We start from the raw sequence: 25,727 nt of genomic DNA on the forward strand, positions 1-25,727 counted from the left end.
TTAAGCTATTTTTACATATTGGCCTTTTAAACTTTTTATTTGAATAGTTTCCTTTATATGTAATATTAATTCATTGTCACATTGATACTCTTGGGGTAGAATCATTTGATTCTTAAATTTAAACTGGTTTCATCTGGAAAGTTAGGTCTACATTTTTTTAAAGAAATTTTGTTATTAAAAGTATTGTTTCTAATGCATTTTAGTAGTGTATTTACCATATTTTTGGCTCTTAGTGTTAATAGCTATCTAGTGTTTTTGCTGCTAAACGCCTTTTGTGAAGTTCAATATTTATGGTCTATTATAGGTGACAGTGCTCGATCTCAAGTTTTGAGAGAGAAAATTATTGAATTGGAAACTGAAATAGAAAAATTTAAAGCTGAAAACACATCTTTAGCTAAACTTCGCATTGAACGAGAACATGCGTTGGAAAAACTAAGGTAAGTTTGCATCTTACAAGTTGGGAAAAAACACAGTGATTCAGTTACATCTTAGGATTATATCTAAAATATTTGTAATAATTTTGATCAATCCAACAATATAAATGGAAAGAAAGTGAAATCTATACCACATATGAATTTTTTAGTTAAATAAAGTGACTCATTGTGGTAAAAAATGTGTTAAAAGGGGAATCTCTTAGTGATGAGATCATAAATTGAATTTGAAAAGCAGTTTTGGAGTTATGAATTCGAGTGCTACCTTGGCCAGTATATTAATTTCCCAGGACTACTGCAACGAAGTACACACACAAACTGGGAGGCTTAAAACAGCAGGAATTTATTTTCTCACAGTTCTGGAGACTTAGAAGTCCAGAGTCAAGGTGTCAGCAGAGCCATGGTTTCTCGCCTCTTTTAGTGGTTGCTGGTGACTGTTGGCATTCCTTGACTTGCAGCTGGACATTTGTGTTGTTTTTACCTTGTGGTTATTGTGAATAATGCTGCCATTATCATTCGTGTACAAATAATCTGATCAAGTCTCTGCCTTTAATTCTTCTATACATATACCCAGGGTGGGATTGCTGGATCATATGGTAATTACTGAATTTTCTGAGAAACCACCATACTGTTTTTCTACAGTGGCTGCACAGGTTTACTTCACATTAATTGATTTGTATATATGAGCCCACCTTGCATTCAGGGATGAATTCCCCTTGGTCATGCTGTAAAATCCTTTTAATGTGCAGTTGAATTTGGTTTGCTAGTATTTTACTGAGGACTTCTACATCTATGTTCATCAGGGGTATTGGCCTGTAGTTTTCTTGTGGTGTCTTTCTCTGGCTTTGGTATTAGTGATATTAGCCTCATAAAATGAGTTTGGAAGTGTTCTTTTTTTGGAAGAGTTTAAGAAGTATTGGTATTAATTTTTGAATGTTTGGTAGAATTTACCTGTGAAGGCATCTGGTGCTGGATTTGTCTTTGTTGGGAGATTTTTGGTTACAGATTGAATCTGTTTGTTATTGGTCTATTCAGGCTTTCTATTTCTTCTAGATTCAGTTTTGGTAGGTTGTATGTTTCTAGAAATTTATCCATTTCTTCTAGGTTATCGAGTTTTTTGGATTATAATTGTTCATAATACAATCTTTTTTTATTTTTGAGGCATCTGTTGTAATATCTCCTCTTTCGGTTTCTATTTTTTTTATTTGAGTCTTCCCTTTTATTTTCCTAGTCTAGCTAAAGATTTGTTGATTTCGTGTGTTTTTTCCCTCTGAGACTCCCATAATGCTTATATTGGCCCATTGTTTGGTGTCTTATAAATGCTTTAGGCTTTCTTCACTTTTTTCATTCTTTTTTCTTTTTTCTTCTCTGACTGTAACTTCAAATTACCTGTCTTCAAGTTCATAGATTCGTTCTTCTGCTTGATTGAGTCTGCTGTTGAAGGTCTCTTGTATTTTTCACTTCATCCATTAGATTCTCAGCCCCAGAATTTCTGTTTCGTTCTTTTTTATGATTTCTCTTTGTTGAACTTTTCATTTTGTTTCGTGTGTTGTTTTCCTGATTTTGTTGAATTGTTTATCTGTGTTCTCTTATGGCTTGGTGAACTTCCTTAATTATTTTTAATTCTAGGTCAGGCAACTTGTAGATTTCCATTTCTTTGGGATTGGTTACTGTAGCTTTATTAGTTTCCTTTGGTGGTGTCACATTTGCTTCATTTTTCATGATCTCTGTAGCCTTGTGTTGGCGTCTTCGCATTTGAAAGAGCAAACACCTCTTCCTGTCATTGCATAAAATTTAAACTCATCTTTCGGCAAGTCTTTACCTTCTCCTGCTGGATCCCTGGACTGATGAGTCTGCCTCGGATCACAGTCAACTGGACCCCACTGTCGACCCAGAAGCTGTCAGATCGTGTGGCAGCTTCTGGGTCCACAGTGGGGTCCAAGGTTGCAGGTCTGTTACCCAGGTTGCAGGTGGACGTGGTTATGCCAGATCTCCAGTTGGACAGGCCTGCTTCTGGGACCATGGTCAAACAGGGATGGAGCTAGGTTACGGGGCTACTTTTGGGTCCACTGTTGAGTATGCAGGCAGTGGGTCTGTTACCAGGGGTGAGGATGGATGTGGTTCCTGCCATGTTCCTGAGTATCCTCCTGCTGGACCCCAGGAGACCCTCCCGCTGTCCCTGGGTGGTCAGGGCTGCCTCTAGTACCATAGCAGTGCAGGTTGAAGCCAGGTCACAGGGCTGTTGCAGGATCCACAGTTGGGACTGAGGTCTGTGGGCCTGTTAACTGCACACAGATCAGATGAGCGTGGCTCTTCGCAAGTCCTTTGGCAGATGGGGCTGGAGCTGAGTCCATTGGGGGCCTGGACTTTTTTCCATCTGCAGTCAGGACCGTGTTTAGTAAGCTTGCCCCAAGGCACGCTCCTGCTTTCTCAAAGTGGATGTCCTCAATCTTCGGCTTCACCAGGGTTTCTCAACCTCCTACCTGGGTCCTAAAACTTCCACAGAAGCACTTTTGTCCACTTATGGCTGTCAGATGGTTGTTTATGTGGGGGGACGTGAGCCAGGGACCCATTCCACCATCTTGCTGATGTCATTCTCCCTATTCTCTTAACACAGCACCCAGAGTGAGCCTGGGTTATGACAGTCCCTCTGATCACTATTCTCCTAAGCATAATACCTAAGTACTCACAGCGGTCTGTATGACCCCAGTGGGTCTTCATCCATTATATTCTCAGCCCCAGAATTTCTAATTTGGCCCTCTTTTTTTAACATTATCTACTGTTCTGTCTCTTGCTTACTCTCCTTTAGCCACACTGGCCTCCTGGCTGTTCTTTGAACACGTCAAGCATATATTCCTGCCTCAGGGTTTTTGCATGTGGCGTTCCCTCTACCTGAACTGTTTGTCCAAATATCCTCATGGCCATTCTCTCACTATCTGCAGGTTTACTTCAAATATTATCTCAGCAAGATGACCTCATCCGTAGTTTTAATCTATCCTGATATTTCCTAACCTCATTCCTTGCTTTATGTTTCTCTTTAACACTTCTAAAATTCCATGTATTTTACTTATTTATCTTCTCATCACCTCTCTCTCCCATTAGAATGTAAGAGGCTTCATGGGAGTAAGGATGTTTATTTTCTTCACTGTGCATCCTCCAGTACTTAGTAGTGCTTGACTCATAGTAGGTGCCCAGTGGCTGCTTATTGGAGGAATGCTTTTTGTATTAATTGACTTATTTCACTGTTATGGATTGAAGACAGATTCACCAAGACCAGCAGCTCCTTAATTCCATGCTGTCACTCATGTTACATTTTGGTACCACATGTGGATTACTATGTTGAGATGGTCCCCTTAGACGATAATATGGTTTGGTCATTTTAGGAAAGAAATTGCAGACTTTGAACAACAGAAAGCAAAAGAATTGACTCGAATAGAAGAGTTTAAAAAGGAGGAAATGAGGAAACTACAAAAGGAACGCAAAGTTTTTGAAAAGTATACTACAGTTGCAAGAACTTTTCCAGATAAAAAGGAACGTGAAGAAATACAGGTATGCCAGTTCTTTACATTATACTCATATGCGTTAGTAAAGATGACCGTCTTGTAAGAATCTCAGAGTTACTTGATGTGTCAAAGAGAAATTGGGTATCAGTGTAATCACCCATTGACTCACCAAATACTCTGAGACACTGCCTCAGGAACATCTTTTGTACTCTGACTTAAAGAGTAAGGTATGTTTTTTTAATAAAGGCATCCAAGAAAAAAAAAAAGAGAAAGACTACGATAATGACATGAATGAATTAATAAGCCAGGAGTTGGAAATTCACCAGTGTAATGTTGTGTTAATCTGTTTGACCCACCGCACAACAAATACTGTTTGTTTTGTTTATTTATAATAATTTAAGCCCATATACCAACTAGAGGTTTAAATCTAAAACTTACAAACTGATCTGCCAAATTATCAGTCCTGTTTATTTCTAAGTTAGACATGGACATGATCAGAGAAATGTAGTATTTAAAAAAAAAATTAATGCATTTCTAGCTTAAATTATAAGAAAAAAAGTAGGAGAATATATTCATGACATTGGCATATGCAAAGATTTCCAAGAGAAGACACAAAGAACTAAGTATAAAATAAAAAACGGATGTAATGGACTTCATCAAATGTTAAAACTTCAGTTTACCAAGAAAAATATTGTAAGTGGCTGTCCATTGTCCATTGCATAAAATTTAAACTCATCTTCCACTTCCGTATTTAAAGTACCAGTATTTTTTTTTTAAAGATTTTATTGGGGAAGGGGAACAAGATTTTATTGGGGAACAGTGTGTACTTCCAGGATTTTTTTCCAAGTCAAGTTGTTGTCCTTTCAGTCTTAGTTGTGGAGGGTGCAGCTCAGCTCCAGGTCCAGTTGCCGTTGCTAGTTGCAAGGGGCACAGCCCACCATCCCTTGTGGGACTCGGGGAATGAACTGGCAACCTTGTGGTTGAGAGCCGGCGCTCCAATCAACTGAGCCATCCGGGAGGCAGCTCAGCTCAAGGTGCCGTGTTCAATCTTAGTTGCAGGGGGCAGAGCCCACCATCCCTTGCGGGAGTCGAGGAGTTGAACCGGCAACCTTGTAGTTGAGAGCCCACTGGCCCATGTGGGAATCGAACCAGCAGCCTTTGGAGTTAGGAGCATGGAGCTCTAACCGCCTGAGCCACCGGGCCGGCCCCTACAGTGTAATGATTTGATCAAGATAATTAGCATATCTATCACCTCACATAGTTAACCGTGTGTGTGTGTGTGTGTGTGTGTGTGTGTGTGTGTACACGTGTGTGTTGACAGTGCTTACGATCTACTCAACAGCTTTCAAGGACAGTGTCCTCTCATTCAGGTGGAGCTTTCTGAGACCCTCAGTGGATTCCTGAGCCCGTAGCTGTACCACATCCTGTATGTGCTAGTTTTTTCCCATGTGGACATACGCTTTACATTTTTTCTGTGGCACATGTAATGCCAGCATCACAACTCTTGGGCTTTAGGGCCATAATGAAGTAGAATAAGGGTCACTTGAACACAAGCACCGTGATATAGCCACAGCTGATCTAATAACCCAGATAGCTACTAAGTGACTAATGTCGACAGCTTGAATAAACTGGACAAAGGGAGGATTCATGTCCGGGCAGGACAGAGTGGGACTGTGCGAGATTTCATCACATACTCAGGACGATGTGCAACTTAAAACTTAGGAATTGTTTATTTCTGGGATTTTCCATTTAATATTTTTGGATTGCTGTTGACCATGAGTAACTGAGATTGCGGATAAGGGGGAGTACCGTACCGTGTTACTAACTGTAGTCACTGTGCTTGCATCAGCTTCGCAGAATGGATGGATGTCAGTTGTGATGCGTGTTAATGAGGCCTGGGATTCCCGCCGCCTTCAGCGTCACATCTGAGGTGCTCCCAAGTTGGGAAGACTTCATCTGTCCTCCCCTCAGGTCTCGGTCACTCCTCGTAACTTGCGCCTACAGACTGTAGGTGACAGTCTCCTTGGTTCTGATGTCAATCTTGATTTCTGTCTGTACAGTTGCAAATTGCTTCTAGACATTTCCAGGAGTTGCTTCACTTAGGTCATTTAGTCCATCTAAAACTCATTTTTTAAAAACCTGTTTTTTTCTTATAAATTCCAAATAGAATCAGTTTTCAGGGCCAGTAGGAATCTTTTATTCTTCCCTTTACCTCAACTCTTCTTCCTTCAATTAGTAATGAATTCCTATTAATTTTTAAAAATTTTTTTATTTGGGCGTCTGGATGGCTTAATTGGAGTGTGAGCTCTGAACAGCAGGGTTGCTGGTTCAATTCCCACATGGTTTGGTGGGCTGTGCTCTCCATGGCTGGATTGGAGGCAGTGGGCTGCCACTGAGCTGCCAGAGGGGCGGCCAGATGGCTCAGTTGGTTGGAGCACAAGCTCTCGGCAGCAAGGTTGCCGGTTCAATTCCCGCATGGGATGGTGGGCTGTGCCCCCTGCAACTAAAGATTGAAAACAGCAACTGGACTTGGAGATGAGCTGCGCCCTCCATGGCTAGATTGAGGGGCGGTGACTTGGAGCCGATGGGCCCTGGAGAGGTACACTATTCCCCAATATTCCCCAATGAAAATTTAAAAAATAAACAAAATAAATTTATTGGGATGACATTGGTTAGTAAAATTACATAGGTTTCAAGTATACAATTCTGTATTACATCATCTATGTATCACATTGTGTGCTCACCACCCAGAGTCAGTTCTCCTTCTACTACCATATATTTGACCCCCTTTGCCCTCTTCTACCACCCCCCACCACCCTTGCCCTGGTAACCACTAAACTGTTGTTTGTGTCTATGAGGTTTTGTTTCTTTGTCTTGTTCGTTTGTTGCTTTCAATTTTATATCCCACATATGAGTGAAATCATATGCTTCTTGTCTATTTCCATCTGACTTATTTCACTTAGCATGATGATCTCAAGATCCATCCATGTTGTCACAAATGGCAGTGTTTCATCTTTTCTTATGGTGGAGTAGTATTCCATTGTATACATGTACCACATCTTCTTTATCCAATCATCTATCAAATGACACTTTGGTTGTTTCCATGTCTTGGCCACCAGTGAATAATGCTGCAGTGAACATATGGGTACATATATTTTTACAGATAAATGTCAGATTTTTTGGGTAGATACCCAGGACTAGGATTGCTGGGTCATATGGTAATTCTATTCGTAATTTTTTGAGGAACCTTCACATTGTTTTCTATAGTGGCTGTATTAATCTACATTCCCACCAACAGCATCTGAGGGTTCCTTTTTCTCCACAACCTCTCCAACACTTACTATTACATGTCTTGTTAATAATAGCCATTCTAACAGGTATGAGGTGGTTTCTCATTGTGGTGAATTCCTATTTTTTCTTCACCACCTCTCCCCCATTTGTCTCTTCTATTTCAATTAATATCTTAGTTCAGACCTTTATTACCTCATGGCCATGTTATTGCAGTGAACTATCATGCTTCCCCGAAAATAAGACCTAGCTGGACCATCAGCTCTAATGCGTCTTTTGGAGCAAAAATTAATATAAGACCCGGTCTTGCCAGGCTAGCTATTGTTTCATTGATGCATCTATTTTCTTCAGTTGCATTGGTTTAATTCTAGTAATACTTTTTTTTTTTTTTTTTTTGGAAAGGCTTTGAAACAGCAGGTAGCAGATTTACAGGAAGATTTGAAAAGAAAGGAAGCAAAATGGTCAAGTACACATGGCCGTCTTAGAAGCCAGATAGAAATGTTGGTCAAAGAGAACACAGACCTCCGGGAAGAAATAAAAGTGATGGAAAGATTCCGACTAGACGCCTGGAAGAAAGCAGAAGCCACCGAGAGCAGCACCAAGATGAGTCAGTGTGGGACTGCCGCGAAGAAAGAGAAGAAAGAGTGGTCCACGGTAGGTTTGGAGGCCAGTGGCTTTGTCAGGCCAGGGGAGGTGTTATTAGGTTGGTGCAAAAGCAATTGTAGTTTAAAAAGTTAAAAACAATTGCAAAAACCGCAATTACTTTCACACCAACCTAATAAAAATATTGGAGCAAATTCTTAGGGACAGAAGGTAGAAGGGTGGGTGCCAGGGCTGCGGGGAGGGAGAAGAAGGGCCTAGTGTTTTATGGGGACAGAGTTTCAGTTTTGAAGATGAAGAGAGTTCTGTGGACGGACGGTGGTGATGGCCGCACACACTGAATGTGCTTAATACCACTGACCTGCGCACTGAAAATGGTTAAGATGGCAAATGTTACATATAGGTTGCCACAATTAAAAATTTTTTTTGAGTATTGCTATACAGATAGTTTTCAAAGTAATTTTATAATTTTTACAAAGGAATTATACCACAGTAGGCAGACAATCTCAGTTGAAACAGGCCAAGGGGAGTTTTTGCAGGGTATTACGTGTGTGACCCTTTGGAATCACATAACTGGTGTTTCACTCATCTCTGTTCACAACTCTGATTTGCCAGGCAGTGCTTTTAGGCACTGCGGATATAACAATGAACAAAACACAAATGCTGTTTCCCTCTTGGAACTTAAATACTGCAGTGGTGGGAGGAAGACCATAAATAAAATACACGGTGTGTGACACAGTGATAGAAACTAAGGAGAAAAAGCAAGGAAGGGGAATAAGTGTCGGGGAGAGGGCTATTGCTGTTATAGGTAGGATGCCCAGAGAAAGCCTCACTGAGAACGTGACATTTGAATAATGGCCTAAGAGGACTGAGTGAGCGGGGCTGAGACCTGGTTGACGAGCCCCAGGCCTGGAGGCTGGAGGAACTTAATTCTTCATATCAATTAGCCTCTGGTGAAATTGCTGTAATTGCACGTCATCTTGGACCCTCTGTGAGGACTTACTGTAAAGCTGGAGCAGAGGACCTGGGGGCAGTGCTGGGGATGAGATCAGACATGTGACGGAGGGTGGCGGGTGCAGATTTCATCAAGCCGCAGCAGTGTGTGTCAGCGCTGGCTTTTCCTGTGGGGACCTGGGCAGCCCATGGAGGGCTCTGATGGAGGGGGCGGCCTAAGCCTTTACCTTAGCACTGTCTCTGCGACAGACCTTATAATAGAGTCGGGAGGGGGTGTGCGTGGGCACCGTAAGGAACACCAGGGGGGACTTGCAGTAATTCAGACCCGAGCGGGGCTGGCGCTGGAGCATTGAGAAGTGGATGGGGTTATGGTGCCCTGGTGTATGTGACAGCAAGAAAGGAGTCAGGAATGGCCTCCAAGTGTAGTGTAGTGTTTCTGCCTGATAGTCTCCATTTGTCTGGGAGAACACAAGGAGACAGCATGTATTTCTCGGGCATGGACATGAGGAGCTCAGGTGCAGACAAGGTGAGTCTGAAATGCCTGTGTGGCATCAGGTGGACATGTTAACCGGGCAGTGTGCATGTCTCAGGAGAAGGTCAGGATGGAGCAGGAAGTGCGGGGTCATCAGAATGTGCAGTGGGTGAAGCTTCGGGCTGGGAGGGAGGGATGGCCGAGGCTGAAAATCCACCGGCTGAGCCGACTGGGGAGCTGGGTGCGAGGATGAACAGCCAGGAGGAGGAAGGAGAGGGGGCCACTGTGACGTCCCAAAAGCCAAGTCACAGAGGTCCCTCGAGGGGCGGGGCCCACGGCGTCAGGGACGCTGCCAAGTAAGATGAGGACTGAAGGTTGTCATGGGATTGACCAGTTAGGGGTGCTGAAGACAAAAGCGTGGGTGAGAGAGAACGAGGACACAGTGTAAGCTTCATGGAGAGGTTTTGCAGTAAGTGGGAAGAGAAGTGTGGCTGTAGGGGAAGTTGTTTCTGTTTTAAGATGGGACAGTTAGCACTAAGTGTCTGTTTCCCGGTGGGGTTGTCTCAGTGGGACGGAAGGTCTGATGGGCGTGAAGGGGAACTGTTGACGTGGCCCGTGAATCAGGTGAGATGGGACTCGGGGATGAAGGCAGGGCTGCCCGTCAGAAGGTCCGAGGTCTGTACCCAGGCTGGGTGTGTGGTGCCCTGTGGTAGGACGTCCCTCCTGATGCTCTGAAGCACTGAGAGTGAGGGAGGAGCAGGGGCTGTGGGAGGGGTGAGCACACGGGAGAACGTGCAGTGGCTGTGAGGGCTGCCGGCACCGCGGAAGTGCCTGGGCCCGCGCCCGTTAGAGGGCGTTTCAAGTGAGCAGGGGTCCATTATTTTGTTTCGTTCAGCCTTTTGGGTGTAGGGTGGCTGAGAGTTGTCTTTTCCAAGAGGAGTGGTCATCGGGGGGGAATCCCACAAAGTGGGGGGGTTGGAAGTTGACAGGATGTACAAGAGTGACTGCAACGCCCCGTGAATGTAAGCTGCCTGAGGGCACAGGCTCTGGTGGGGGCTGTGAAACCTGGGTCTGTGACTAGGACGCAGAGGCTGTGGAGTCAGGACCGGAGGAACGCGCTGAAGACTCAGCTGTGACAGTCAGAAAGTGGGTTCTCCTCCTGAGACGCCCCTTATGGCGGCAGCTTCCCCACATAGCAATTTCCCCCGTGTGGTCGGCCCTGGCATCTCTCCGAGACTCCAGCACTGTTAGCATTTGCAGTGTTTGTGTGTGTCCTTTGCTGGGCAATTTGAAGGTAGTTGCAGAAATCATGGCACCTCACCCCTAAATACTTGAGCATTAAATGGCATTGGGTTTTTGAGTAGGCCAGGCTGCCCCGCATTCTGGATTTGAATGCTCTGAAATTGAGTTTTGTGGTTATTGATTTTGTACATGTTGCTATTGCCCGTTGGAGTGCACGGCTGAGATTGCTCATCGCACGCAAGCCCCGGCCTTGGCTTGTCCTCTGCTGGCAAGGACAGTGGGGTACGTGGTGTGGGTACGCACCGTGGGGTTCAGAGCTGGGCGGGGACGAGACAGATTAGATTGGAAGTGGTGAGTGGGGGAGCAAGAAGGACATCTCCCCTACTTCTATTATAAATCTAAATGTAGGGGTGGGAAGTCTGAGGATGACAGACTTCCATCCCCAGGAGGGGACAGTGGTGAGCAGGCTTCTGAGCGGGAGCAGGGCTCAGAGCAAGACGGCAAGGGTGCTGATGTGGGCCATGACTCCGCCCTCTGCTCTGGCTGCCTGCTACCAGTCGTCTCTCATGCCCTCACGTGAGGAGTACATTTCCAGAGGTGGGCTGTGTGTGTATGTGTGCCTGCACGCGTGTGCACACATTCCTAGACAATAGCTGGTTCACTGGTCTATAGTGATGAAAACAACATAAATGAACAGACTTAAAATGTTCTCCTTGCACGCCGAGTTTTGTTTCATTCGTTATACTAATACGTAGATGAATGCTACTTTTTTATTCAATTCTCTCCACCTCTAGAACTCATCAGTTCGAATGCAAAAGAGTCAGAATTCTTCAGGGACCCAGCTAGAAAAACACAAGAAAAATACTTTGCCCACACAAGGTAAGAAGTCGTATGATCTTTTCAGAAAACATTTCAGGAGTTTAAAAAATAGAAAGTTCACACCAAACTTAAGACATAAAACATTGTAAGTGTAATTGAAACCCATGTCCTCACTCTCCGACCTGATTCCCGCCAACTGCATTCCCACACTGGTTTCTCATTCCTCTGCTACATCGTGCCCACGAATCAGCACAGTATGACTGTCTCATCTTTATGTATCCCTCTGCAATTTGCTGTTTTCTCTCCATATTTTGAGACTCACCACAGTAATACACATAAACTGTAGCTTATTGATTTAATAGCTATATCCAGATTCCATGTATATCTGTGCCAAGTCTCCCTGTCTGTGGGCCTTCAGGATTTCTCCCAGTTTGTCAGTGCGATGAATAGGGCTGCACGATGTCTTGATCACGTGTCTCTGGGACACTTGTCCAGAGTTGGATGCTGGGTCACAGCAAGTTTGTGCGAGTGTAGGTCTTCCCTGCGCTCCCCAAGGTCGTTACCGATTGTTTTTTGCCATCAGCAGAACGTGCTGTGTGTGCTTTCTAACCCTTGATCTGGTCAGACTGCAATTTTGGCCATTTGGGTGGGTGTGAAATGGCAGGTCAGTGTAATTTTAATACGCACTTCCCTATTTACTGGTAAGGCATGTGAGCATTTGGCTTTCCTATTTTGTGACTTGCCTGTTCATTTCTTTTGCCCAAGTCAGACTTTGGGAGTGGGGTGGGGGGGTGTTTCTCTTTATTGAAGTTAATTATTCTGTGTACTAATCCTTTGTCAGTTACAAATACTACCAACATCTTCTCCCAATCTGGGTTTAGCTTTTTGGTTTGTGTTTTTCACACACGTTTTTCCTTTTAATACTGAGGGTGCTAAAAAAAAACAGTACGAGGTATGACAATTAAATTCACGACTCATCCTAGAAAAAGTGCAACACACCTCATTGCTGAATATCACTACAGTCACCTTCGAAGTACTCCCCTTGGGAAGCTATGCACTGATGCCAGCACCTAGTCCACCCTTCAAAGCAATTTTGGAACTCTTTTTCTGGAGTGGCCATCAGAGCTGTCATCTTGATGTCCTGAATGCCATTGTCTTCCTTTCAATATTTCCTTTATCTTCGGGTAAAGAAAGAAATCATTGGGGGCCAGATCAGGCAAGTAGGGAGGGAGGGTGTTCCAATACAGTTATTTGTTTACTGGTTAAAAACCCCCTCACAGACAGTGCTGTGTGAGCTGGTGCATTGTCGTGATGCAAGAGCCAGGAATTGTTGGCCAAAAGTTCAGGTCATCTAACTTTTTTACTCAGTCTTTTCAGCACTTCCAAATAGTAAACTGGGTTAACTGTTCAGTTGGTACAAGTTCATAATGAATAATCCCTGTGATATCAAAAAAGGTTAGCAACATCGTTGCAACAAGTTTGTGAACTTAATTGTCAGACTTGTATACAAGTGGACAGTTTGGTCAACGTTGCTCAAGCAGTAGTTCTCCGTAATCAGAAGTGTCTGGACGCTGATGGCAACCACTTTGAGCACCTCTTGTAATTGCAGACGTCAAACGTGACTTGTGTTCATCTTTTGTTATCAGTATATATTGAGTATTACAATTTTAAAAGTTTTCCTTTCTTAAAATGTGTATACATTTTTGTGGCACCCTCTGTATTGATTTTATCAATCTTTATTTATGACTTTAAGAAATTCTTCTCAATCCTCAGTCATAAATATACCATTTTCTCCTATGAACTTTTGTTTTCACAATTGGGTCTTTATTCTACCTGGAATTGTCAGAAATTTTTTGTGTGAATTAAATTTAGAAAGTGGATATAGCATATGCAGTTTGACAATTACAGAAGAAAAGCTCGGGTGACAACCAGCTAAAGAAATAGATTAGAAGTACCCCAGAACTGTCCCCTCCATGACCATATTACATTGCTTTTCCTTGTAGTTTCTACTCCCATAGATGCAGCCCTAAAAAGTGTTTTACTTTTTCTGATCTTTCTGAATACAGTCAAACCCTGTGTGTTCTGTCATCTTTCACTGTACATTGTTTTTGAGATTCAGTCACGTTAATCTGAAGCTCTAGTTCACTCATTTTCATTCCATTTATATATACTAATAATTTACTATTCTGTTGATGGTTCATTTTTTAAAAGTTTTGGAATGTTCAACAGTGATGCCACGAACACTCTTACTCATGTCTGGTGCACACATTCATTTCTCTGGGGCATATTCCTAGGGATGGGTTTACAGTAATTGGTAGGAATAGCTTTCACACCAATAGATTTTGCTAAAACATCTTCCGAAGTGATTTTACTTTCTGACCAGCACTGTGTGTGCTTTGTTCCACACCTTGTAGCGGGCCAGCCGCCACGAGTCGAACGGTTCCTGACAAGGGGAGTGGGAATGAAAGAAGGCACTCACACTTTGATGATGGCGATCGCGGACCCCAGTGTTCCTGGAGACGCTGAGTTTATTTTGTCCCCAGAATTTATACCTTCTGTGGACGTGCAGTTTAGCAAGCACAAAAATGCATTACCTAGTTAACAGTAAAACTTTAACACAGGAGACACAAAATTTACTGAAACTCCCAAATGTAATTATCTTATCAATAGCCCTGATAGGCATCAGCCTTCTGTTCTGGGAACTGGCCACTCCCACCACATTCCTGAGCAGCATGCAAGCTCTCTCCAGATGCAGGCAGAGACAATTGCTTCAGGGGGAGGAAATAGGTTAAGTATAAACCGAGCCATTCTGTTAAGGCTTTAAAGTTAACTGCAACCATGGCTCCCCACACACCTTGTTCATACTTGATGTTGTCAGACTTACATTTTTGCCAGTTAGTAGGAAGGAGTATAATAGTATCTCATTAGAGTTTTAATTTGCTGAATCACCCAGAGTACTAAATATGCTAAACACCTTTGCCTGTGTTCATTCCTTTAATGTATTACAAATATCTTCTCCCAGTCTGTGCCTTTTTACTTTTTACAATGTATTGAACCACAATTCTTTATCTTTTTTAAATTACAATATATTTGACATATAACATTGTATAAATTTAAGGTTTACACATTGATTTGATACATTTATATATTGTAATATGATTGACATTGTGGCAATAATTAGCACCTGTCACATCACATAATTATCATTTCTTTTTTAGTGGTTGAAATAGTTAAGATCTAGTCTCTGAGTAAGCCTGATGATTATAATACTGCTGTTGTCTGTACTCACTATGTTAGATCATGAGGACTTATTTACTACTTGTTGCAAGTTTGCGCCCTTCTACACCATCTTTCCTATCCCCCCGACCTCGCAATCCGTGGTAATCACCATTTCACACTCTGTTTTTATGAGTTTGGCTTTTTTAGATTCCATGTATAAGTGAGAGCATACAGTAGTTATCTCTCTGTCTGACTTATTTCACTTAGCATAATGTCTTCAAGGTCAATCCATGTTGTCACAAATGGCAGGATTTTCTTTTTTCTTGGCTATCGTATATTTGTACCACATCTTCTTTATCTAGCATCCACTGATGGACACGTTGGCTGTTTCCATACCTGACTATTATGAATAACGCAGCAATAAACATGGGGTGCAGATACCTCTCCAAGATGCTGTTTATATTTCCTTAGGATAAATATCCAGAAGTGGAATTGCTGGGTCATAAGGTAGTTCTATTTTTAATTTTTTGAGGAACCTCAATCCTGTTTTCCATAGTGGCTGCACCAATTTGCAATCCCACCAACAGAGCATGAGGGTTCCCTTTTCTCCACAGCCTCGCCAAGACTTCATCTTGATAATAGCCATTCTGACAGGTGTCGGGTGATATCTTGCGGGTTTGACTTGCATTTCCCTGATGATTAGTGATGTTGGACACCTTTTTATATACCTGTTGCCCATCTGTATGTCTTCTTTGGAAAAATGCCTGTTCAGTTTCTCTACCCTTTAATTGGATTTTGTTGTTATTGAGTCCTATGAGTTCTTTATCTATTTGGATGCATATTAACCCCATATCTGACACATGGTTTGCAAAAATGTTCTCCCAATCTGTAGGCTGTCTTTTCACTTTGTTGATTGTTTCTTTTGCTGTGTAGCTTTTTAATTTGATGATTTTTGCTTTTGTTGTATGTGCCTTTGGTGTCATACCCAAGAAATCATTGCTAAGACTAATGTTCAGGAGCTTCTTCGCTACATTTTTTCTAGAAATTTTAATGGCATCAGGTCTTATGATTAAATCTTTGATCCATTTCAAGTCAATTTTTGTGAGTGGTGTAAGCTAGGGGTCCAGTTTCATGTCTCTGCTGGTGGTTATCCAGTTTTCGCAGCGCCGGTGTTGCAGAGACTATCCTTTCCTTATTGAGTGTTCTTAGCTCCCTGGCTGAATATTAGTTATATGTGAGGGCTTTCTGTTCTGTTCCATGGGTCTGTATGTCTGTTTTTATGACAGTACCGTACTGCTTTAGTTATTATAGCTTAAAACAGTATGATGTTCCTTGAAATCAGGATTGCGATGACCCAGGCTTTCTTTTTTCTCAGGATTGCTTTGGCTATTCGGAGTGTTTTGTGGTTATGTACAAAGGTTAGGATTGTTTTTCCGTTGAATTCCGTAGGAATTTCCGTTGGAATTTTCACAGAGATCACATTGAATTTATAGATGGATTTGGGTAGTATGGATATTTTAACAATACTAACTTTTCTGATCCATGAACACAAGATGTTTTACCATTTGTTTGTGCCTCTTTGATTTATAGTTTTATAGTTTTCATCATATAGATCTTTTACTTTCTTGGCTAAATTTATTTCTAGGTAGTTTTTGTTTTTCATGGTATTGTGAATGGGATAGTTTTCTTGAATTTTTTGAAATTTTAGTGTGTATAGAAGTGCAACTGATGTCTGTATGTTGATTTTATATCCTGCAACTTTACTGAATTCATTGACTAGTTCTAACAGTTTTTTGATTCTTTGGGATTTTCTGTGTACAAAATATTATCTGCAAATAATGACAATTTGACTTCTTCCTTTCCAGTCTGGTTGCTTTTTATTTCTTTGCCTTGCCTAACTGCTCTGGCTGTAAATATTTTACAATTATTGATTTGTGTATGTTGTCTATCCTTGCATTCAGGGATAAATCCCACTTGGTCAAAGTGTATGATCCTTTTCATGTGTTCTTAAATTTGGTTTGCTAATATTTACTTGAGAATTTTTGCATCTGTGTTCATCAAGGATATTGGTCTATTGTTTTCTTTTCTTGTGCCCTTATTTGGCTTTGGTATCAGGGTGATGCTGGCCTTGTTGACTGTATTTGGAAATACTCTTCCTTTTCAATTTTTTAGAAGATCTTGAGAAGGACTGGCATTAGTTCTTTAAATGTTTGGTAGAATTCACCAAGTGAAGCTGTCAGGTCCTGGGGTTTTCTATGTTGGGAGGTTTTTGGTTACTGATTCAATCACATTTTAATCAGTCATTATTGGTCTGTTCAGATTTTCTGTTTCTTTCTGGCAGATTGTGTGTTTCTAGGAATGTATCCATTTTTTTCCTATGTTATCTAATTTGTTGGTATATATATATAATTAATTGTTCATAGGAGCCACTTATGATCTGATTTAATTATGGAGTGTCAGTTGTAATATCTCCCCCTTTCAATGCCAATTTTACATATTTGAGTCTTCACTCTTCCTTAGTCTAACGAAAGGTCAATTCTATCTTTTCAGAAAACGAGCTTAGTTTTGTTGATCCTTTCTATTGTTTTTCTGATCTCTATTTCATTTATTTCCACTCTGCTCTTTATTATTTCTACACTTCTGCTAATTGTGGGCTTAATCTCTTCTTTTTCTAGTCCACTGAGGTGTAAAGTTAGGTTATTTGAGATCTTTCTGATTTCTTACTGTATGCATTTATCATTTTAAACTTTCACAACTGCTTTTTGCAGCAGCATCCCATAGGTTGGTATGTTGTGTTTAAATTTTCCTTTGTTTCAAGATTTTAAAAAATTTCCCTTTTGAATTCTTTGATACAGTGACTTTTCAGAAGTGTGTTGTTTACTTCCCACATATTTGTAGATTTTCCAGCTTCCCTCTTATTGTTGATTACTAATTCCACACCATTGTGGTCAGAAAAGATGGTATGATTTCAGTCTTTTAAATTTGATAAGACTTGTTTTGTGTCCTGACATATGATCTATGCTGGAGAATATTCCATATGCACTTGAGAAGAATGTATTCTGCTGCCATTGGATGGAATGTTCTGTATATAACTATGTTCATTTGGTTTAAAGTATAGTTCAGTTCCATTTTTTCCTTGTTGATTTTTTTGTCTGGATGGTCTATCCATTGCAAGGTGGGGTACTGCAGTCCCATACTATTACAGTAGTTTCCTCTTATCTATGGTTTTGCTTTGCATGTTTGTGTTTTGTTTTGTTTTATCCATCAGCCATTCTGTGCCTTTTGATTTGATTGATGAATTCATCCATTTACACTAGCTGATGATTCATATGAAAGGACTTACTACTGCTGTCTTACTGAGTGCTTTCTGGTTATTTTGTATTTCCATTGTTTCTTTTTTCCTTTGTAGATTTGTGGTTTTCTGTGGTATGCTCTGTTTCCCTTTTTTTTTTTTTTTAATTAAATTTTATTGGGGTGACAGTTATTAGTAAAGTTACATAGGTTTCAGGTGTACAATTCTGTATTACATCATCTATATATCACATTGTGTGTTCACCACCCAGAGTCATTTCTCCTTTTATCCCATATATTTGATTCCTTTTACCTTCATCTACCACCCAACTCCCCCCTTACCCTCTGGTAATCACTAAACTATTGTCTGTACATAATGGAATACTATTCTGCCATAAGAAAAGATGAAATAGTGCCGTTTGTGACAACACGGTTGAATCTTGAGATTATTATGCTAAGCAAAATAAGTCAGACAGAAAAAGTCGAGAACTATATGATTTCACTGATACGTGATATGTAAAACTGAAAACAGTAAAAGAACAAGACAAACAAATGAAGAAACAAAAACTCATAGACACAGACAATAGTTTAATGGTTACCATTTTTTTATGTTTCATGGATCTACTCCAGATTTTCGCTTGTGGTTATTACCATGAGGGTTACATAAGACAAGACAAAACAGTCCATTTTATGCTGACAGCTACTTAGCTTCCTTCACCCATAAAGCCGCCACCCTTTTACTCCTCCCCTTTCATAGTTTTGATATCACGATTTACCTTTTATGCTGTGTATTTGTTAACAAATCTTAGTAGCTGTAATTATTTTTAATACTATCTTTAACCTCTGTACTGTAAGTAGTTAATACATCATCCTGTTATAGAAGAGTTTCTATCTGACTAAATTTTCACTTTACCAGTGTTGTGTACTTTTGTGTATTTTTATGTTATTCATTAGCGTCTCTGTTTCAAGTCTGGGAAAGCCTTTATTTCTCCTTAATATCTGAAGAATACCTTTGTCAGGCAAATATTCTTGGCTGGCAGTTTTATCTTTCAGCACTTTGAATGTCATTTTACTCTCTCTTGGCCTTCAGAGTTTCTACTGAGAAATCCGCTGCTAGCGTTAAGGGGGTTCTTGTCTAGGTTACTTCTTTTCTTCCCTAGATGCCTTTAACAGTCTTTCATTATCACTGATTTTTGACAGTTTCATTATAGTGTCTTGGAGACAGTATTTGGCATTGAGATAATAGGTGTTCCATTAGCTTTGTGGACTTGTATACCAAGCCCTACCCAAGCTTTGGGAAATTCTCAGCTATTATTTTTAAAATTAAATATTGACTTTAATGTCTTCAAAGAAATTTTCTTCTCCCTCTCTTCTGGAATACCAATTACTCAAATATTTGCCGTTCTAATGAAACCCGATAGCTCTCAGTTGGCTTTATTTACTATTTAAATCTTAGTTCCCCCTTCTAACTGTATTATTTCTGTAGGGTTGACCCTTGAACAACATGGAGGTTAGGGGTGCCGACTCCCCACAGAGTCCAAAATTCATGTATAACTTAAGTCAGCCCTCTACATGTGTGGATTGAACATACAGTTGACCCTTGAACAAGTCGGGTTTGAACTGCATGGGTCCTGGTTCCACCTTTTATTAGTTGACAATCTTGCAAGTTACGACGAGTATTTAACCTTTCAACCTTGATTTTCTCACCTATAAAATGTGGATATTAGTCTCTCCTATGGAAGATAGGTATAAGATTTAGAGATGATGGACATAAAACTCAAATTGTATAGTCACTTTGCCCGTCAGGTGGAGGAAGCATTGTTTATCAAATCCAAAACAGAGCACTCCTGTTCCCCCCAGCACTGCCTACCAGCCACCTGCCCGCTCAAGCCAAACCTGTGTGTGCTCCTTGGCTCCTTTCTTGTTTCCTTACCCCCCATTCCTATCAGCTCCTAAAGTAACCCTTCCCGTGTTGATATGTTGTAAATCCGTTCAGGAGGGTGAACCATGGGACATGCCGACACTTGGCAATTTGGGGCCCGTGCATCAGTGACTGGACACAGCGCAGGTGGGCTGTTTCTGTACCGTTGCCCACCAGGCGCCGCTGCCCTCGCTGCCCTGTTCTCCTCTAGACTGTTCTCCTCACAGCACCCCGCATCTGTTCTAGCCTTTAACGTGTATATCAGAGCCTGGAACTTGGGAGTGTTTATAATATGACCTGTTGGCATATAGGAAGACAATATTAGAATTTAACTGTATTTAAAAAAAATTCACCTCCATTATTTGGTGTTGGTGGTGGTATTACTAATACAGTGTACGATCAGTGCGCGTCATGACTTAAAAACTTTAGACAGCCATCAGCTCTAAACTTTAAATACCCAGTTCATTTTTCAAGCCAATTTCTGTATGTGTTATTCTTGGATGCCTCCATTACCTGTGCGCAGACCTGGTCTCCTTGTGGTTGTCTCCACAACACTCACGGGTCCACCTGTGACGCTAGTGGAGCACCTGTGCCTTCTTCTGGATTGTAAACCCTCAGAGGACAAGAATACTGTGTTTGTCGCTTTGGACTCAAGTACCTGAATATTTAAACTTATATAACGAACTCCTATGAATTAGCAAAAAAATACATTAAGTCTTAATTAATGGATAAAGGTCAGCAGTTCACCTGAGGATATGAACTAAGGAAATGTTTGACTATAATATTAAGTAAATTTAAAACTTTCAATTAAATATTAAAACTAAGTCTGACAATTATATTCTGACAGGCAATCCATCTCGAAGATGCAAGCCTGTGCCTCCTCGTGGCTCATGCAGTTTGGATAAGGAACAAGTAAATCTCTATATTCTTACACATTCAAACAGATTATTCAGGCTTGAAGTGGATTAGTTAACTGACTTAAGTTTCTAAGCCATTTATAAAGGAGGGTTTTTACTTAATATTGTAAATGTTTAATACGTAACACCAAACAGTAGTCGTAGAATCCTGTAATAGTAAAATTGGGTTTTTGGAGATAAGTGTAAATTTTAGCCACTTGAAATGTCCTTTAGGATAGCTGAGAGCCTCTTGTCCTTACAGACTGCCTCACCCAAGGAGCTCCCTGAACCAGTGGTCCTGCCAGATCCTGAATATAAACAGGAGGAAAAAGAGGAAAAGGAAGACATACAGGGAGAAATCAGTCATCCTGATGGAAAGGTTAGAATTTTTAAAAAATAAGGAGTACTGTAAAAACTAAACATGGGTTAAAATAGAGTGAAACCCTCACATTCTAAAACAATTGATCTTTAAGGCTGTTGATGGGGCCTGTGAATGTTAGTGCTTTGGCGCGTGACCTTGGTTTGTCTGGATGTTCTCCATACACGACATGCACTTAGAGCCCGCAGAAGGGGGATATGGAACCCTCTGTTCTTCCTCCATACACCCCTAAAAGGCCCATTTGGAAACCTCAGGTGATGAGGAAAGGCTCACCAGCTCTACAGCCCCTTACGTCACCCTGAATCGGGGCCTTTCCATCTCAGCCTGCAGTCTTCTCGCGCCCAGAAAGGTTGTGGGTGGGAGTGCTGCATGGCGGGTGGTCAGCTCGCAGGAGGAATGAACAGGGAGGGACATAAACAGGCTTTGTTGCTGGGGAGGTGAGGAGGGAATTTTTCCTTGGATTTTCCAAATACCCTAATCTCATCCATTTTAATTGAAATTAAAAGGCCAGAGTTCACTGCTAGTGATGAAGACAGCTTTTCTTGTTTAAAAGAATTCCAGCTAATAAATGGAAATGAAATGAAAAAAGTAGGGAATCACCAGATTGCCACCTCTAATGAAATAAAGGATCTAGGCAGGAGTCACCAGTGATTCCTGACACCGTAAATGAAAGGTTGATGGGGCTTCATGGCACATCTATCTGACTGACGTGACACAGTCAGTCCGGGAGTTAGGACCCTGCATACTGTATTTCTGAACGTGTGGCCATAAGAAGCTCACGGGCACCTAGAAAGTACTCGTCAGAATAACCCAACTGTAAGTTAATCAAGCCTCTAGATATAACTACTGGTCTTTACTAGGAAATATAGCGGCTATGAGAACATGTTAAATGATACCAAAATGGGAAAGCGATCAGACAAATCCAGAATGTAGGAAATTTTTGTATGTTCAATGACCCAGTTCCTTCAACAGTCGGCATTAAAAAGGGGGACACGAGGTGACTGTTAAAAAATGAGTCACATTAACCAAGTGTGTGGACCTCGTTTTGATCCTGATTTAAATGAACTGAAAAAAGGTGTTTTTTGTGAATTTAGGGAAAACTGTGTGGATGGTTATGATAGGATGAAGGTACTACAGTTTGTTAGGGATAATAAGGGTTTGGTTAATAAAAATCCTTTCTTACCGATATCTATTGAAGTGTTCACAGGTGATGTCTGCAGTTTGCTTTAAAAAGAACTCCACCAAAAAGTTTAGGGGGGAATAAGTGAAGTGACATGAAAATCGTGATGTGTTGATACCTGAAATTGTTATGAATTTATTAACTTTTCTCTCCTTTTGAGAGAATGTTTTATTTTATTATGAAAAATTTCAAAGTGGATAATTAGGAAGAGAATTAAGGATATTTTTGTCAGGTGGTCTCAGGAAGAAATCATACATACTGATAATCTTGTTTTTCCTTTGTGTAGATAGAAAAAGTTTATAAGAATGGGTGCCGTGTCATATTGTTCCCAAATGGGACTCAAAAAGAAGTGAGTGCAGACGGGAAGACTGTCACTGTCACCTTCTTCAATGGGGATGTGAAGCAGGTCATGCCAGATGAGAGAGTGGTAGGTTTCCTCAGGGCTGGTTCTCCCTGCAGCTCCACACCTGAGGGACAGGCCTACTGACCTTGTGTCGTTACAGATGTACTACTACGCGGCCGCGCAGGCCACTCACATGACTTACCCAGACGGACTAGAAGTCTTACATTTCTCAAGTGGACAGATAGGTGAAAACTTGCTCTGCCCTCTCCTTACTAAATTCTTTCCTTCCTCTAAAAATAAAATATTTACAGTAACTTTTTTTTAAACAGAAAAGTATTTCCCAGATGGAAGAAAAGAAATCACATTTCCTGACCAGACTATCAAAAACTTACTTGCTGATGGAGAAGAAGAAAGCATTTTCCCAGATGGTACAGTTGTCAGAGTACAACGGTATGGTGTTTGTTAAAATTGTTTCTGGATTTTCCAGTTTTCATGGTTCAACTCTGATTACCAATTGAAGTCTTAAAATCTTAAAACATCTGTGTAAGTCATTCACAATTTCAGGGAGTTTAGAAGTGAGCAAAAGACAGACACTTTGAGAGCAGGTCTGAGTTTTCAGCATTTTGGAGTTAGAACTCGTTTGAGATAAACAGACTGTAATCTATAGTCTTTAGCCTTGAGATTTAAAGGGTGTCTGTAGGGCCGGCCCGGTGGCTCAGGGGGTTAGAGCTCCATGCTCCTAACTCCGAAGGCTGCTGGTTCGATTCCCACATGGGCCAGTGGGCTCTCAACAACAAGGTTGCCAGTTCAATTCCTTGAGTCCCGCAAGGGATGGTGGGCTCCGCCCCCTGCAACTAAGATTGAACATGGCACCTTGAGCTGAGCTGCCTCCCAGATGGCTCAGTTGGTTGGAGCGCGGCCTCTCAACCACAAGGTTGCCAGTTCAATTCCTCAACTCCTGCAAGGGATGGTGGGCTGTGCCCCCTGCAACTAGCAACGGCAACTGGACCTGGAGCTGAGCTGCGCCCTCCACAACTAAGACTGAAAGGACAACAACTTGACTTGGATAAAAGGCCTGGAAGTACACACTGGTCCCCAATAAAGTCCTGTTCCCCTTCCCCAATAAAATCCTTTAAAAAAAAAAAAAAGGGTGTCTGTATACTGTGTTTTCCCGAAAATAAGACCTAACCAGACAATCAGCTCTAATGTGTCTTTTGGAGCAAAAATTAGTAATAAGACCCGGTTTTATTTTACTGTAAGACCGGGTCTTATATAAGACCAGGTATAATATAATAATCCTATAATACCAGGTCTTATATTAATTTTTGCTCCAAAAGATGCATTAGAACTGATTGTCCGGCTAGGTCTTATTTTGGGGGAAACAGGGTAGCACTTCGGGAAAGGAGAGTGGCAAGTATTTGCCTAAAAATAAAGTTGGTGAAATTGGAAAACAGTGAAGGAGACACAGAAGGAAAAGCTGCACTATCCATTTTTAAAACGAATCAAACAATGGCAGCAGGGTTTGAATTAGATTCTCACTCTCCCTCCCTGTCCCAGCCTGATAAACACTTTAGTTCTTTGGCCACCCTGACCCCATTCTTTAAAACAACCAACCTTTCTTTATCCTTCTGATTGTTATATTTCTAGAAATTAGAGACTTCTTTAAGTCTTCAATCCACAATGAACATCTTATATCACCATTTTCATTAAAACCATGGTGAAGGTTTGTCAAATCCAGTGTCCTTTTCTTCGTTTGCACCTTCTCCTAGAGCATGACAGTGTTAAACATCCATTAACTTGACTAGAACACATCATAGTTGCCTTCAACTTAAATTCTAAGATACTAACTTGCCCCCCCTTGCCCCCCTCCAACAAGAAGTCAAAACACTAATTCAAATAATGTAGGAATGTCTTATGGTCATGATAGTGTTTTTCCCTCAACATGTCTGAAACTATGTGGTGCTCATTAAATAAATAGCAATTTGTTCTAAAATTTGAGTAAAATCTTATATGTACATTATACTTTGAACGTTTGACGTTTTCTACAATAAAAAGAGAAAAGAACATACAAAACTCCATGTACTCATCTCTCCATCTTCACGTATTAACTTGGAAATGCTCAACCTTTTTCATCTCTGCTCCTCCCTATATTAGGAGTTCGGTGTAAACGTCCCAGACACACACCCAGGTCCTCAGCTGGGTACTATTTTGCACACTCCACAGCAGGTCTCGGGTCTCATCACGCCCCCTCCTCCAGCCTGTTGCAGACCGAGCAAGGGTTGTGTGACGAGAATAGAGGTCAAAACCGAGAGCCTCGTGTTAATACAGTGCCCAACTTTTTTAGAGGCAGAACACATGTAAAGTTAAAAAACAAAGAAACCTAAGCATTTTGTGGTGAAAGCATAAATATATTTTTAAGAAGCCTTTTATGGGGACATGTAAGTGCTAATCTGATCACTGGAACTATCAGCCTGCAGCAGAAACACATGCAGAGAAGGTACCGTGCAGGGGAAAGGACCCAGGGGTGCTCTGGAAGAAATAACTGCCAGAATCAAAAGGCTACTTTTAAATAGTTTTCCTGTTGTATATTTTGTATTTTAAAAGAAATTCTATTTTAAATTTACAGAGATGGTAACAAAATCATCGAATTTCATAATGGCCAGAGAGAACTACATACCGCCGAGTTCAAAAGACGGGAGTACCCAGACGGCACAGTTAAAACTGTCTATGCAGATGGCCATCAGGAAACAAAATACACCTCTGGGCGCATAAGAGTTAAAGACAAGGATGGTAATGTTCTCATGGACACAAAAGTGTAATGCTGCCTGTGTGAGACTAATCATGAAATAACACTAGCTTGATTGTCTTGTTAAAAATGTACATTTCTTGTGGACTGTGGTTTAATTTATACTGTGTGTCTGTGTGTGTAAATGGAGAAGATTATGTTTGCAATATAAAATAAAATGTATAGCTTTTTATAATCTTTGAAATTCACGTTTCATTTTTAACTCACCTACTCTGTCTTTCTACAGTTAAACACAGAGTAAAGGAAGCATTATTAAAGCACTTTGTTATAAGCTTTAAAAATATAAGTGGGCACTTTAATTGGTTGGACATCCTTATAAAAAACAAATACAAGAAACACAGAATTGCACAGATTTTCCACCAGACATCAGCCATAGAACAAGG

At 41.0% G+C, this 25,727-nt stretch overlaps 1 protein-coding gene across 3 annotated transcripts in view; it reads left to right on the forward strand.

Moving 5' to 3' along the window:
• The window catches only part of CPAP (centrosome assembly and centriole elongation protein), a 43,642-nt gene extending 18,123 nt beyond the window's left edge, over nt 1–25,519 (forward strand). For 2 of the 3 annotated variants that reach the window (XM_074330105.1, XM_074330106.2), the window contains exons 8-17: nt 305–437; nt 3,815–3,980; nt 7,625–7,876; nt 11,285–11,369; nt 20,588–20,652; nt 20,899–21,015; nt 22,482–22,622; nt 22,699–22,783; nt 22,868–22,988; nt 25,165–25,519. In XM_074330105.1, the coding sequence (XP_074186206.1) occupies nt 305–437; nt 3,815–3,980; nt 7,625–7,876; nt 11,285–11,369; nt 20,588–20,652; nt 20,899–21,015; nt 22,482–22,622; nt 22,699–22,783; nt 22,868–22,988; nt 25,165–25,357 (1,358 nt within the window). In that variant the 3' untranslated portion in view covers nt 25,358–25,519. Of the gene's footprint in view, nt 1–304; nt 438–3,814; nt 3,981–7,624; nt 7,877–11,284; nt 11,370–20,587; nt 20,653–20,898; nt 21,016–22,481; nt 22,623–22,698; nt 22,784–22,867; nt 22,989–25,164 lie in introns of those variants that run through there. The other variant, XR_016019167.1, reaches the window with a different exon arrangement.
• Nucleotides 25,520–25,727: the final 208 nt, after the last annotated feature.

The sequence above is a fragment of the Rhinolophus sinicus genome, chromosome 16 (genome assembly GCF_057876585.1).
Source record: "Rhinolophus sinicus isolate RSI-liver-muscle chromosome 16, RSI-T2T, whole genome shotgun sequence".
Classification (NCBI taxonomy): domain Eukaryota; kingdom Metazoa; phylum Chordata; class Mammalia; order Chiroptera; family Rhinolophidae; genus Rhinolophus; species Rhinolophus sinicus.